This window comes from Carcharhinus amblyrhynchos, chromosome 9 (genome assembly GCF_965287045.1).
Source record: "Carcharhinus amblyrhynchos chromosome 9, sCarAmb.v2.hapA, whole genome shotgun sequence".
Lineage (NCBI taxonomy): Eukaryota > Metazoa > Chordata > Chondrichthyes > Carcharhiniformes > Carcharhinidae > Carcharhinus > Carcharhinus amblyrhynchos.
The window spans coordinates 108,030,442-108,043,658 of NC_137332.1; the positions used below are offsets into that span (position 1 = coordinate 108,030,442).

A 13,217-nucleotide genomic window follows, 5' to 3' on the forward strand; every position below is an offset into this window, starting at 1 on the left:
GCTGGCTATTCCTATGTCAGGTGGATGGGAGTTCTGATCACAAATAGGGCATATAAAGACACAAACTCAATTTACGTGAATAGTGATTGGAATGCTGAATGATTGGAATAATGATTGGGTTAATTAGCTGTAAAGACTCTTAACTGCCCCTCTGAAATGACCTAGCAAACAATTCAGTTCAAGGGATTAATAAATTCTGACTCAGCCAGCGATGCCCACATCCCACAAATGAAGAATTAGAGAAAAGTCTGCCCGGGTATCACTAGGCTAAATCTGTGCTCACCCAATGTAATTTTATCTTTCTTTCAGTGTAGGACCAACAGCTGAACACAATACTATTGTGGGGTCTAAACAGAGCTTAGTATTCCAATTCTAAGCACTAACATCCCTTTTAAATTCCCTCTTGTACCTGTCCACCAGTTTTTCGTGATTTCTGTATTTATTTGCCTAAATCTCTGTGCTCATTCATGATTCCTGGCTGCTCGCAAATATTCTGTACTCTGATCTTTCTTAGGTCCAGTGTAGATGAGCTTACAGTTCTACATGTTGACCTGCACTCTGATTTATCAATGGAGTAATAACTCCTCCGAAGCCAGTTTTCACCAATTTTGGATTTAGTTATATAATTGGCAACACTCAGACAGGTACTACCTTATATAGAGTATAAACACAGAATGCCAGTAACACTGGCACACCATTTTATGTACACATGCAGGGACCCCTGATTGGACAAGCTGTTGCTGACCAATCAGGAAGGTCATGTTTAAGAGGTCCACATCGTAGTTCCCACTAAAGTCATTACCTTCCTCCCCCTTGAGGTCCAGGGAACCTTGGGGGTTCATTTGCCTTGAGAGCCTCTTGAGACATTTCAGCATTGGGTTGGTTACATAAGAACATAAGAACATAAGAAATAGGAGCAGGAGTAGGCCATCTAGCCCTTCGAGCCTGCCCCGCCATTCAATAAGATCATGGCTGATCTGTCGTGGCTCAGTTCCACTTTCCCGCCCTCTCCCCATAACCCTTAATCCCTTCTCTTATCAAAAACCCATCAACCCGCTTCTTAAAAATATTTAGCGAGGCAGCCTCCACCACTTCAACGGGCAGAGAATTCCAGAGATTCACCACCCTTTGAGTGAAGAAGTTCCTCCTCAACTCCGTTCTAAACCGCCTCCCCTTTATCTTGAGGCTGTGCCCCCTAGTCCTACTGTCTTTTTTGAGCGGGAAGAGTCTCTCCACCTCTATCCTATCCATCCCATTCATCATCTTATACGTCTCAATGAGATCTCCCCTCATTCTTCTAAACTCTAACGAGTACAAGCCTAGTTTATTCAGCCTCTCCTCATAGCTCAATCCCCTCAACTCCGGTATCAGCCTAGTAAACCTCCTCTGCACTCCCTCCAGGGCCAAAATATCCTTGCGCAGGTGCGGCGCCCAAAACTGCACACAGTACTCCAGCTGCGGCCTCACCAATGCCCTATACAGCTGCAGCAAGACCTCCCTACTTTTATATTCAATCCCCCTCGCTATGAAGGCCAGCATCCCATTCGCCTTCCTGACCACCTGCTGCACCTGCAAGCTGGGTTTTTGCGACTCATGCACAAGGACCCCGAGGTCCCTCTGCACCGTCGCCTGCTGCAGTTTTTCGCCACGTAAGTAATAGTCCTTCCTACCATTCTTCCTACCAAAGTGGACCACCTCACACTTGCCAACATTAAATTCCATTTGCCATTTCCTGGCCCATTCACCCAGCCTATCTAGATCCTTCTGCAGACTCTCCACACCCTCCGCACAATTTGCCGTTCCCCCAATCTTGGTGTCATCAGCAAATTTCGACACCCTGCACTCGGTTCCCTCCTCCAGATCATCTATATAAATGGTAAATAGCTGAGGCCCCAGCACCGACCCCTGGGGCACCCCACTAGTCACCATCCGCCAATCCGAATAGCACCCATTGACCCCCACTCTCTGCCTCCTATTTGACAACCAATCCTCTATCCACGCTAACACCCTACCCCCAACTCCATGTCCCCTGACCTTTTGCAATAACCTCTTGTGAGGTACCTTGTCAAACGCCTTCTGAAAATCCAGAAAGACCACATCCACCGGCTCTCCTCTATCCACTGCCCTAGACACATCCTCATAGAACTCCAGTAAATTTGTCAGACACGACTTCCCTTTAATGAAACCGTGTTGCGTCCGCCCTATCAAGCAATTCCCTTCAAGATGCCTCGCAATTTCCTGCTTAATGATGGATTCTAACATTTTACCTACCACAGACGTTAAACTAACCGGCCTATAATTCCCCGCCTTTTGCCTGGCACCCTTCTTAAACAACGGCGTAACATTAGCCGTTTTCCAATCTTCCGGCACTTCCCCAGAATCCAGCGACGTCTGGAAAATAACCACCAAGGCATCCACTATCACCTCCGCCATTTCTTTCAGAACCCTCGGATGCATTCCATCCGGTCCTGGGGACTTGTCCACAATCAGCCCCTCCAGTCTGTCGAGCACCACCTCTCTAGTAACAGTAATGTCATTAAGACCCTCCATTCCTACCACCTTTCCATCGCTAACACCCGGCAAATTCTTCAAGCTTTGTGTCCAATGTAGGATGGCTGTAGTGAATTGGTGCCCGTGCCTTCATCTAGACCTCTGAGGCACATCCTTATCTCTTTTAGTTGACAAAATTCCATTCAACTTTGTATGTGCATCGACCTTCACAGCACCATGGGGAAGAGAATTTCAAAGATTCACGGTTGTCTGAATGAAGAAATTTCTCATTTCAATTCTAATTCACCAATCCATATCTTGAGACCATGGGCTAAATCTAACAAAAATTGGCAGAGTGTTGTCTCCAGCAAGGAAAGCGACATGTTTTACTCCAGATTGTAGAGCATGGCGCCAAAAAATAATCAAAGGCGCGTGTTTCACCTATCATTACAGGAGTTAGGGCCTAAACATGCTGGTAAAACCTGGCTGCATAGAGATTTGATTGATACTACTAAAGGGCACCCAAAACCTGAGTAAATCTACCCCCAGTGGTCTAAGGGGCTTCCCTACCCACTCTTGATCAGAGTTGTCACTTCTCTATCTCCCTTTCACCGCACAGCCACAGTCTGAGCCAGCACCCGCCAGCACTCACTTCCACCCACCCAAAACGGCCTTCGCCGGCAGCCCCAGTTCCATAAGGACTAGGAGCAGGAGTAGGCCATCTTATTGGATGCTCCGCCATTCAATACGACCATGGTTGAACTTCTCGTGGACTCAGCTCTACTTACCCGCCTGCTCACCATAACCCTTAATTCCGTTACTGTTTAAAATTTTATTTTAAAGCATTCAATGAGGTAGCTTCAACTGCTTCACTGGGCAGGGAATTCCACAGATTCACCACCCTTTGTGTGAAGAAGTTCCTCCTCAACTCAGCCCTAAATCTGTCCCCGCTTCAAGTTGTGAAATGACTCAGTGATACCAAAATGAATGATAGTGGTTTTATTTCATTCGTTATCAGTAAGATTAAAAGGTGTGAAAGTTTGTTTCCATTAGATCATGGATAGATTACCACATAGCTGCACGCAGCTGTCGTGTCCCTAGCATAGTCATACAATCCCTATGATGCAGAAGGAGGCCATTTCAACCATTGAGTTTGCACCGACAACAATCCCACCCAGACCCAATTCCCAAGACTCCACATATTTACTAATCCCTCTACGAAACACGTCCCGAGACACTAAGGGGCAATTTAGCATGGCCAGATAACCCAACCTGCACATCTTTGGACTGTGGTAGGAAACTGGGGCATCCAGAGGAAGCCCACACAGACACATGGAGAATGTGCAGACTCCACATAGATAGTGACCCAAGCCAGGAATCAAACCCAGGTCCATGGAACTGGGAGGCAGCAATGCTAACCACTATGTCACCGTGCTGCTCAGTCGTTCAGTCAGTGTGCGATGTAGATATATGGTCCCTCCGCCAGCTCATATTTCCACAATGGTTCATCTGCAGAATGGCCCTGAACCTCTTGGTCAAACGTATCATAATTGCCTTGTGATGCCTTTCTAATATCCTTAAAATACTGCAAAGCTTTTGGAGACCAATTTAACCTCAAGCTATGATTTGAGCCCAATTCCAATAGATGCTGTATACCAAGCATAAACACAATACTGCAGGAAAAGGCCATTTGGCCCATTGAGCCTGAACTCAAGCCATATCCCCATAATCCCACATATTTATCCTTGCTAATCACCCAGACACTAAGAGGCAATCCAGCATATCCAATCAACCTAACCTGCACACATTTGGAATATGGGAGGAAACCAGAGCACCAGGAGGAAACTCATGCAGATACAGGGAGAACATGCAAACTCCGTACAGCTTGACTCAAGGCAGGAATCGAACCCGGGCTTCTGGCGTTGTGAGACAGCAGTGCTAACCACTTCCTCCAAGGCTTGATCTAATTTGTATCTTAGCCAAAAGGCCGAGATGACGCTTTAAAAAATTACTTCAAATGAAGCTGAAAAGCAACCTATTGACTTCAACCAAGTGCAGCATGTCGATACTACACTTGATCTTAGCCAATGCTCTCCTGGTATGTTGGAGGGCGAGCTACCTTCTTGATCATGTAGCACAGGAACAGGCCCTTTGGCCCTCTAAGCCTGTGCTGATCACGTTTATATTCTTCCATTCGCCATTTGTTTATATGCCTATTAAGATAAGTCTTAAATATGGCTAATGTAACTGCTTCAACCACCTCACTTGACAGTACATTCCAGGCCCCCACCACCCTCCAGGTAAAAAACTTCCCCTGTACATCTCCTCTGAACTTCTCCCCCCTTATCTCGAACTTTGTGCCCCCTTGTAATTGTCATTTCTGCCCTGGGAAAAATCTTCTACCTGTTCACCCTATCTATACCTCTCATAATTTTATAAATTCCATCAGGTCGCCTGTCAGTATTTAAATTAGTTTTTATGTTAACAGGAAAACTGATGTGATTTCCAGTATTCTTAATGTGAAAGCATTTGGTGGAGGTTAGAGTTGCCCAGTGAATGGCCCCTTCTTCCAAGCAACTCTGTAAAACCAAAACATAGAAGAGTTTATTTAGCTCATTTTTAGTGACACCAATAGTAGCTGATGATAAAACCATTGCGAGATCTTTGGAAACCTGAACAAATCTGAACATGAAGCTGACAAGAAACATAAAGGACTTGAACAAAGCCAGTCTAACCACCTTGATTACTGACCTGGGTTTAACCTCACTGTCTCTCACTAGCTCCCTATAGTACTCGCCTACTCACTACGCAATTTCCTGTTTACGCAGACTTAGGCTGTCCCTCCCCCATTCTGAGTTGTCTGTTGATGTATTGTACACAACAATTGTCTTTGCAGGGATAGAATAGAATGTCAAAGGGATCTGTTTCTCTGAGGCACTTCTTTTCCCACTATATACACACTGAGTGTCTGTAAACCAGGGAGTGAGAGGCAGCCAGATTTTTCCACTGCTCCTTTAAGACCAGCAGCTTTCTACATGGCAGGTTACATGGGTTTAACAGAGTGGCTGTGCTGCTTTTTTTGTTTGTTCTTTTCCTTTATAACTTTCCTCCTGTACTGGGCAAGGTGCCGCCTCATTTACGTCCTCCTTCTTTATTCTTATCAAAACCATTTATGAGTTTGAACACCACAATCAAATCTCCATTTAGCTTCCTGTTTAAGATGAAGGGCTCTAGTTTTTGAAATTTCTCCACATGACTGTAGTCCCCTCAACGTTGGTGGTATTTTAATAAATATTTTCTGCACAATCTCTAAGACTCTGTCATCCTTCTGCAAGTTCAGTGCCAAAATCCAGGTCACTAATATTTATTAAAAAGGAGAGTGTTTCTAATATCTTGAACAGAATATAGTAAAAGTTTAACCAGTATTTTATAAAGGTTAACAGTAGTTTATATGTCTGCTGTGGCTCAATTGTAGGTTTAAATCCCATTCTAGTGCTTGAGCACAAAAATCTAGACTGACATTCCAGTGCACCACGGGGAAGCTGCTCTGTCAGAGGTGCACTGGTGTTAAACAGAACCACACATTGGCTACTACATTTCCTATTTACAACAGTGGCTACACTCCAAAAAGTACTCCATTGGCAGCAAAGTGCTTTGATAAGTCTAATAGTTGTGTCAAGTATCATGTAACTTCCACTCTCTCTCTTAATTCCTCCTTGCTTTTGTATTTTATTACTGGAGTAATAAAATTAAAAAATTTTAAAACCACTGTCAAATGTTCAAAGATTTTTGTACATACACCCCTATGTTTCTCTGTTCTTGCACTCCATTCCAAATTGCACTGTTTCATTCGAATTGTCTCTCTATATTCTTCCCAGCAAAATGCTTCACTTCACACTTCTGTTTGACCATCCACTAAACTTTAATAGGATGCTACCGGGACTTGATGGTTTGAGTTATAAGGAGAGCCTGGGTAGGCTAGGACTTTTTTCCCTGAAGCATTGAAGGCTGAAGGGTGATCTTATGGAGGTCTATGTAATAATGAGGGGCACAGATCAGCGAGATAGTTGACATCTTTTCCCAAATGTGGGGGAGTCTAAAACTAGAGGGCATAGGTTTAAGGTGAGAGGGGAGAGATACAAAAGAGTCTAGGGGGGCAATTTTTTCACACAGAGGGTGGTGAGTGTCTGGAACAAGCTGTCAGAGGTAGTGGTAGAAGCGGGCACAATTTTGTCTTTTAGACAGTTACATGGCTATGATGAGTATAGAGGGATGTGGGCCAAATGTGAGTAACTAGGACTAGCTTAGTGGTTGAACAAAAGATTGGCATTGACAAATTGGGCCAAAGGGCCTGTTTCAATGTTGTAAACCTCTGTGAATCAATGCAAAGAATGTAGCTTATTAGTTTGAGAACATGTTTGAATCCCGTATAAACAATGAGACCAAGAGGTGCCTGCGAAGAGCTAACACCCGCATCACAGTTATATCCAGGGAGTTGAACATTTATAGTTTAATCTTTAGGATTTGTGCCTTTGTAAGACACTCAAGGACCATGTTTGCACCAAATTGGATGATTGATGGAAAAGAAAATTTCACCAACAGTGGAAACATATGCATTATTCTGATGTTTTTTATGATTTTGTTATCAAATTGTAAGATGCTATTAGCACAAAGTGGAATCATATTCTGCAAAAAACATTTTTAGAATTTATTTTATGGGATGCGGGCGTCACTGGCTAGGCCAGCATTTATTGCTATCTTTTATGCATTCTCCCTGTGGATGCGTGGGTTTCCTCCGGGCGCTCCGGTTTCCTCCCACACCCCAAAGATGTGCTCTTAGGCTGATTGGTTTTACCAAATTGACACTATTCTCCCCTGAATCTGGCTAAGTCAGGGGTTCTATTCGTAGACACGCAGGGTAGAATAGGTGTAGGGTGATGCGGCGGTGCAGGCTTGTTGGGCCAAAGGGCCTGTTTCCCGTGCTGGGTTGTTCTTTGTTCTTTGTTTATGGACATCTGAGGGAGGGGGGTTAAGTGGTACAACATGTTATATTCTGCTCATTTGAGGACGTGCTCATTATCTCTGTTACTTCTCTCCTAACCAATTCTGTATCTGTTTACCCTCTTTCCCTGGGATTATTTTCCTCTTGGAAGGGACAGTTGCAGTCTCCTTCTGCCAGGTGGGGAGTGGCAGTGTTAGGGTGATGATAGCGATGGTTTCTGATCCTGTGCAGCCCTTGTCCTTACCCTTCTCACTGAATACTTAGTCCCTTACTGTGAGAAGGAGAGAGAGAGAGAGAGAGAGGGAAAGATATGTCATCCCTTTGCCCTGACGCACCTAAAGGAGTGGAATCGCTTTTACACCATTTGCTGCTTTTTTCATATTTTCTGAAATTAATGTCAGGATTTTACAGCACAGCTCAGAGGAGTTAACTTTCTATTTTCTGTTTGTCAGATCGAAGGAAGAACGCGTTTGGTGCCATTGGTTCCTCGGTGTTACTGGACCCTGAATATGGAGCAGACCTGAAGAACAGTGAGGTTATATGGGAGTTCACTGGCAGTGATGGAAAACTTGTTCCTATTTTGGATTACGTACCAGGTTACCCGCAAGAGGAACCAAACAAAAACTTTGAATTACGTTTACTATTTATTACATCCAATGGGTCTCTGATGTTGAACAATTCACAACCCAGTGACCAAGGTGTTTATACTATCACTGTAGACAGAACTTGGAAATGGAGTATCACTTTGGAACTCTTAGGTAAGTGCTTTCAATGCTTTATCACTTTGGGTGTGACAATCGTTTCAGGTCATGACTGTTCATTACTTAAGAACAATCACAGAATAGGAACACAAACATTCCAGTCAACCCCTCAAGCCTGTTCTGTTATTCTGTTAAATCGTGGTTGATCTGTCTCGCCCCTGAATTTATCTGTCTTTCTTACTTAATCTCCTATATCTATTACCCAATAGAAAAAAATCTATTGATCTCAGTACATGCAGGCCGCAACTTTACAACGCTTGATTTGGCACTTATGACATTTATAAATTTGCGCCCTGTTTCAGCTTCACAGCTCTGGCTCCCAGGTCCCAGGAATGAAGAGCTTGATGTATGAGGAACATGTGAGGATTCTGGTCTGTAACCATGGAGTTTAGAAGGATGGGGAGAGGTGGGGGGGGGGGGGGGGGGGGGGGGGGGGGGGGGGTGTGGACGTGGGAGGACGGGGAATGGGGTGAATTTCATTGAAACTGACAGAATACTGAAAGGCCTGAACAGAGTGGATGTGGGGAAGATGTTTCCATTAGCTGGAGAGACTTGGATCCGAGGCACAGGCTTAGAGTAAAGGGACAAGCCTTTAGAACTGAGATGAGGAGGAATTTCTTCAGCCAGAGGGTGGTGAATCTGGTGGAATTCATTACCACTGAAGGCTGTGAAGGCCAGGTTACTGAGTGTATATATAAGACAGAGAAAGATAGGTTCTTGATTGGTAAGGGATTCAAAGGTTATGGAGATAACGCAGGAGAAATGTGTTTGAGAAATTTATCAGGAATGATTGAATGGTGGAGCAGACTTGATGGGCCACATGGCCTAATTCTGCCTCTATATCTTATGGTCTCATTTTGTGGTCATGTGGTTCTAACCTTATGATTCTCTGCGCTGCCTGTCTTTTCTGGGTCTGTCTGACCCCTGAATGATCCTGTGGAGGTGGAAACCCGCCCCCCTCCTTCGATTTTTTTTTTGTGTGGTAAAAATGTGGCCTGACAGTACAGAGACATAGAATGACAGGCAGAGAGAGCAGTGGCGCTGAGAAAGCAGTGATATCTGGGTTTTGTGCACCCTAGTTTCCTAACACTGAGAGCACAGTAAATATGCTATCATCACACTAGGCTCATATCTTAGCATATCCGTACAGTGTAATCTCCGACAGTGACCTACTGGCTGACAAATACCTTCAGACAATTTTATTTTAATTTCAAAAATATGCTTTATTCATAAAAATCTCCATTAATCCATTGCAAACCTACATGTCTATACATTGCAAACAGTGCAGAATAAAAACATTTTTACAGTCCTATACAAATTACAGCTATTGCATTTCAAAACTTAAAACTATATACATACCTCAAAAATTACTGTGTGCCGTTATTTCTCAAATTGGCACACAGTTACGCAGGTCGAGGGTATTCTGCAGTTCCCGGGCCCTCGGTCTGCCTCCGTTAAAAGCCCTTACAGTGTTGCCTTTCCCCATTGTGCCTTTGCGGCAAATACCTACAGACAAATAGCTTACCAGCACTTGGATTGCCAAGCAGATAAAAAAGCCTAAAGTTTTGCATAGTAACATGAGTCCACAAATTAATCACTCTTTTTTAACATTATACCTCTGGGAAATAGTACTAATTCTGATGGATCAGGAAGCAATGTCTCCATCCACATTGGACTGGAAACCAACTAATATAAAAGGAAATTTCCTGAACACATGTCAGAAAGGGGGTGGGGGGTGGGGTGGGCAGCAAGTTGGCACAGTGGTTAACACTGCAGCCTCACAGCTTCAGGGACCCGGGTTGAATCACTGTCTGTGTGGAGTGCCAAAAATGTGCTGGTTAGGTGCATTGGCTGTGCTAAATTCTCCCTCCAGTGTACCCGAGTAGGTGCTGGAGTGTGGCGACTAAGGGTTTTCACAGTAACTTCATTGCAGTGTTAATGTAAACCTACTTGTGACACTAATAAATAAACTTCAAAGTTAAAGTCTTCACCACTTTGCCCTTTACATTGTTGTTATCTTGATCTCCATTCAAGCCCCCGTTTTACACTAAATATTCTTTGCATTTCTGTAAATGTCTTCCTCTATGTCTTGGTGGTTGTACAATATACATCCAGTGGCCTATTAGTACCTGTAATGGTTCTTCACTCTAATGAACTGACCTTAACCCCAGCGGGACACCCTCTCGCCTCCATCACTGCCAACCCTCCATCTTTTTCTCCTTTCTGCCCTTTGCTGTATCCCAGAGTATTTGCCACCCATTCTTGTCCTTTTTTGACCCAGGTCTGCGTTATCTTCAGACAGATTCCCATTTGGCTAGCTGTGCCTGTACCAACCTATTTACACACTCCAGGCATTCACATAGCTGCAACAAAATATAGCTTTCTATTCCCTCTTACTCTGACTCTGCTCTATTATTTCTTTCTTCAGTGTTATCTCTGTCTCTCCTAAACCTTTGAGCACCTTGGATTTCTTCTCTAATTTTAACTCCTGGTGTCCAATCCCTGCTAAGTTATTTTAAACCCTTCCCAATTCCTAATCAGCTGACAGCTCAGACTCCCATAAAAGGAATTATTGTGTTGCTAACACAGCTAGGGAGAAAGTTATGGTGACAGACACTTTTATCTTTGATCTCTTTGTCAATGGTTTTAATGTTTATTTATACAAGATAAGGTGTTGCCAAGTAATTATAAGTTTGGCTGTACAAAAATCCGGTTGGGCAACATTTTTAAAAGTGTTATGCAGCAGAACAATTTTTTCAATTAAACTTATGATTGTTTTTGATTTGATTTATTATTGTCACATGTATTACAGTGAAAAGTGTTGTCTCTTGCGCGCTATGCAAACAAAGCATACTGTACATAGAGAAGGAAACGAGAGAGTGCAGAATGTAGTGTTACAGTCACAGCGAGAGCATAGAGAAAGGTCAACTTAGTGTGACGTAGGTCCATTCAAAAATCTAATGGCAGCAGAGAAGAAGCTGTTCTTGAGTCGGTTGGTATGTGACCTCAGTCTTTTGCATCTTTTTCTCTGAAGGTGGAAGACAGAATGTCCGGGGTACATGGGGTCTTTGATTATGCTGGCTGCTTTGCCGAGGCAGCAGGAAGTGTAGACAGATTCAATAGATGGGAGGCTGGTTTGCGTGATGGATTGGGCTACATTTTTTCTCAGATTCCCTAGAATTTTCCCTGGAATTAAAAGTCTACTGATCACCATGAAACCATTGTCAGTTGTCACTAATGTTCTTTTAGGGAAGGAAATCTACCATCCTTTACTGGTTTGGCCTATATGTTATTCCAGACCCGCAGCAATGTGGTTGATTCTTAACTGCCCTCTGAAATGGTCAAGCGACTTATTTTAAGGAGAGTTAGGGATGAGCAACAAATGCTGGTTCAGCCAGCGACACCCACATCCCCTGAACAAATGAAACAAAACTGGGTGAAATGAGTCCCTGGCTGGTGAGGAAAGCAAGTGAAGCTCTGATAATTCATTTCTCTGGCTACAGGCGTGACGCCAGAGGAATGCTAACTTTGTATTGTTAAGTGAGGAAGAAAAGAGAGCCCCACTAATTACAGACCAGACAACCTGATCTCAGAACGTTAACCCTGTTTCTGGCTCCACAGATGCTGCCAGACCTTTATAGAACTGTTTTTATTTCAGATTTGCAGCATCCACAGTATTTTTTTTATTTTAGTCTGAATTTGGTGGTTGAGCAAATCTTTGGGAAAGATTCTGAGAGAATTTCTAAGAGGCCATCTGTTTCTACTGAAAGAATTCTCCATCTTTGTGCATGACGAAAGCTTGGCTGGGAGCCCAGACTAACAAATATGTCAGCACAGCCGGGGAACCGATTTTGACCGCCAAAGTGAATTGTGAATATAGCTTGATTTATTTTGTGTGATTTATGTGAATCATAGAGATATACAGCACAGAAATAGGCCCTTTGGCCCAACTCGTCCAAATGTCTTTTAAATGTTGCAATTGTACCACCTCTTCCGGCAGCTCATTCCATATACACACACTGCCCTCTGTATGATAAAGTTGCCCCTCATTTCCCTTTTAAATCTTTCTCCTCTCAACTTAAACCTCTGCCCTCTAATTTTGAACTCCCCTATCCTGTGGAAAAAACCTTGACTGTTCACCTTATCTAGGCCCCTTAAGATTTTATAAAACTCCATAAGGTCACCCCTCATCCTCCTACGCTCCAGTTAAAAAAAGAGTCTCAGCCTATCTAGCCTCTACTGAAAGTTCAAACCTTCCAGTCTGGTAACATCTTTGTCAATCTTTTTTGCACCCTTTCCAGTTTAACATCATTCTCCCTATAGCAGGGCAACCAGAATTGTACACTCCAGGTGTGGCCTTACCAAAGTCTTGTGTAGTTGTAACATAATGTCCCAGCTCCTGTACTCAGTTCTCTGACTGAAGAATGCAAGTGTGCCAAATGCCTTCTTCATCACCCTGTCTACATGTGACATGACTTTTAAGGAACCATGTACCTGCATCCCCCACGTCTCTGTTCGACAACACTTCCCAGGCCCCTACCGTTAACTGTGTAACTCCCGCCCTGGCTTGTCTTAGCAAAATGCAAACTTGTTCTTTCTGAGATATCTTTTGCCAATGTCACAATTTTATTCGGACCAGAATGCTGGACTTCCCTAACAGCACTGTGGGTATACCTACACCAGCAGGACTGCAGCGAATCAAAAATGAAGCTCATCAACACTTTCTCAAGGGAAAGTAGTGATAGCAATAAATGCTGGCCTAGCCAATGATCCCATGAAAGAACTAAAGGATAATGGAGGCGGAAAGCGTCATCTCAGTTTTAAAATAATTAGATATGCACTCGTGTGCCATGAGACCAAGAGTTGGAAGGCGATACTAGATAGTCCTCTGGCCAGCATGGAGACGATAGTTGAATGGCTTTATTCTGTACAGTGTATTTATGTTTCTGTGGCAGAGATGTGGA

General features: G+C 43.6%; 1 protein-coding gene across 1 annotated transcript in view; it reads left to right on the plus strand.

Moving 5' to 3' along the window:
- The window catches only part of LOC145348168 (uncharacterized), a 42,583-nt gene that overhangs the window by 5,343 nt on the left and 24,023 nt on the right, over positions 1-13,217 (plus strand). Inside the window, exon 2 of the mRNA XM_080196362.1 lies at positions 7,945-8,250. Within this exon, the coding sequence (XP_080052488.1) occupies positions 7,945-8,250 (306 nt within the window). The remainder of the gene's footprint in view (positions 1-7,944; positions 8,251-13,217) is intronic.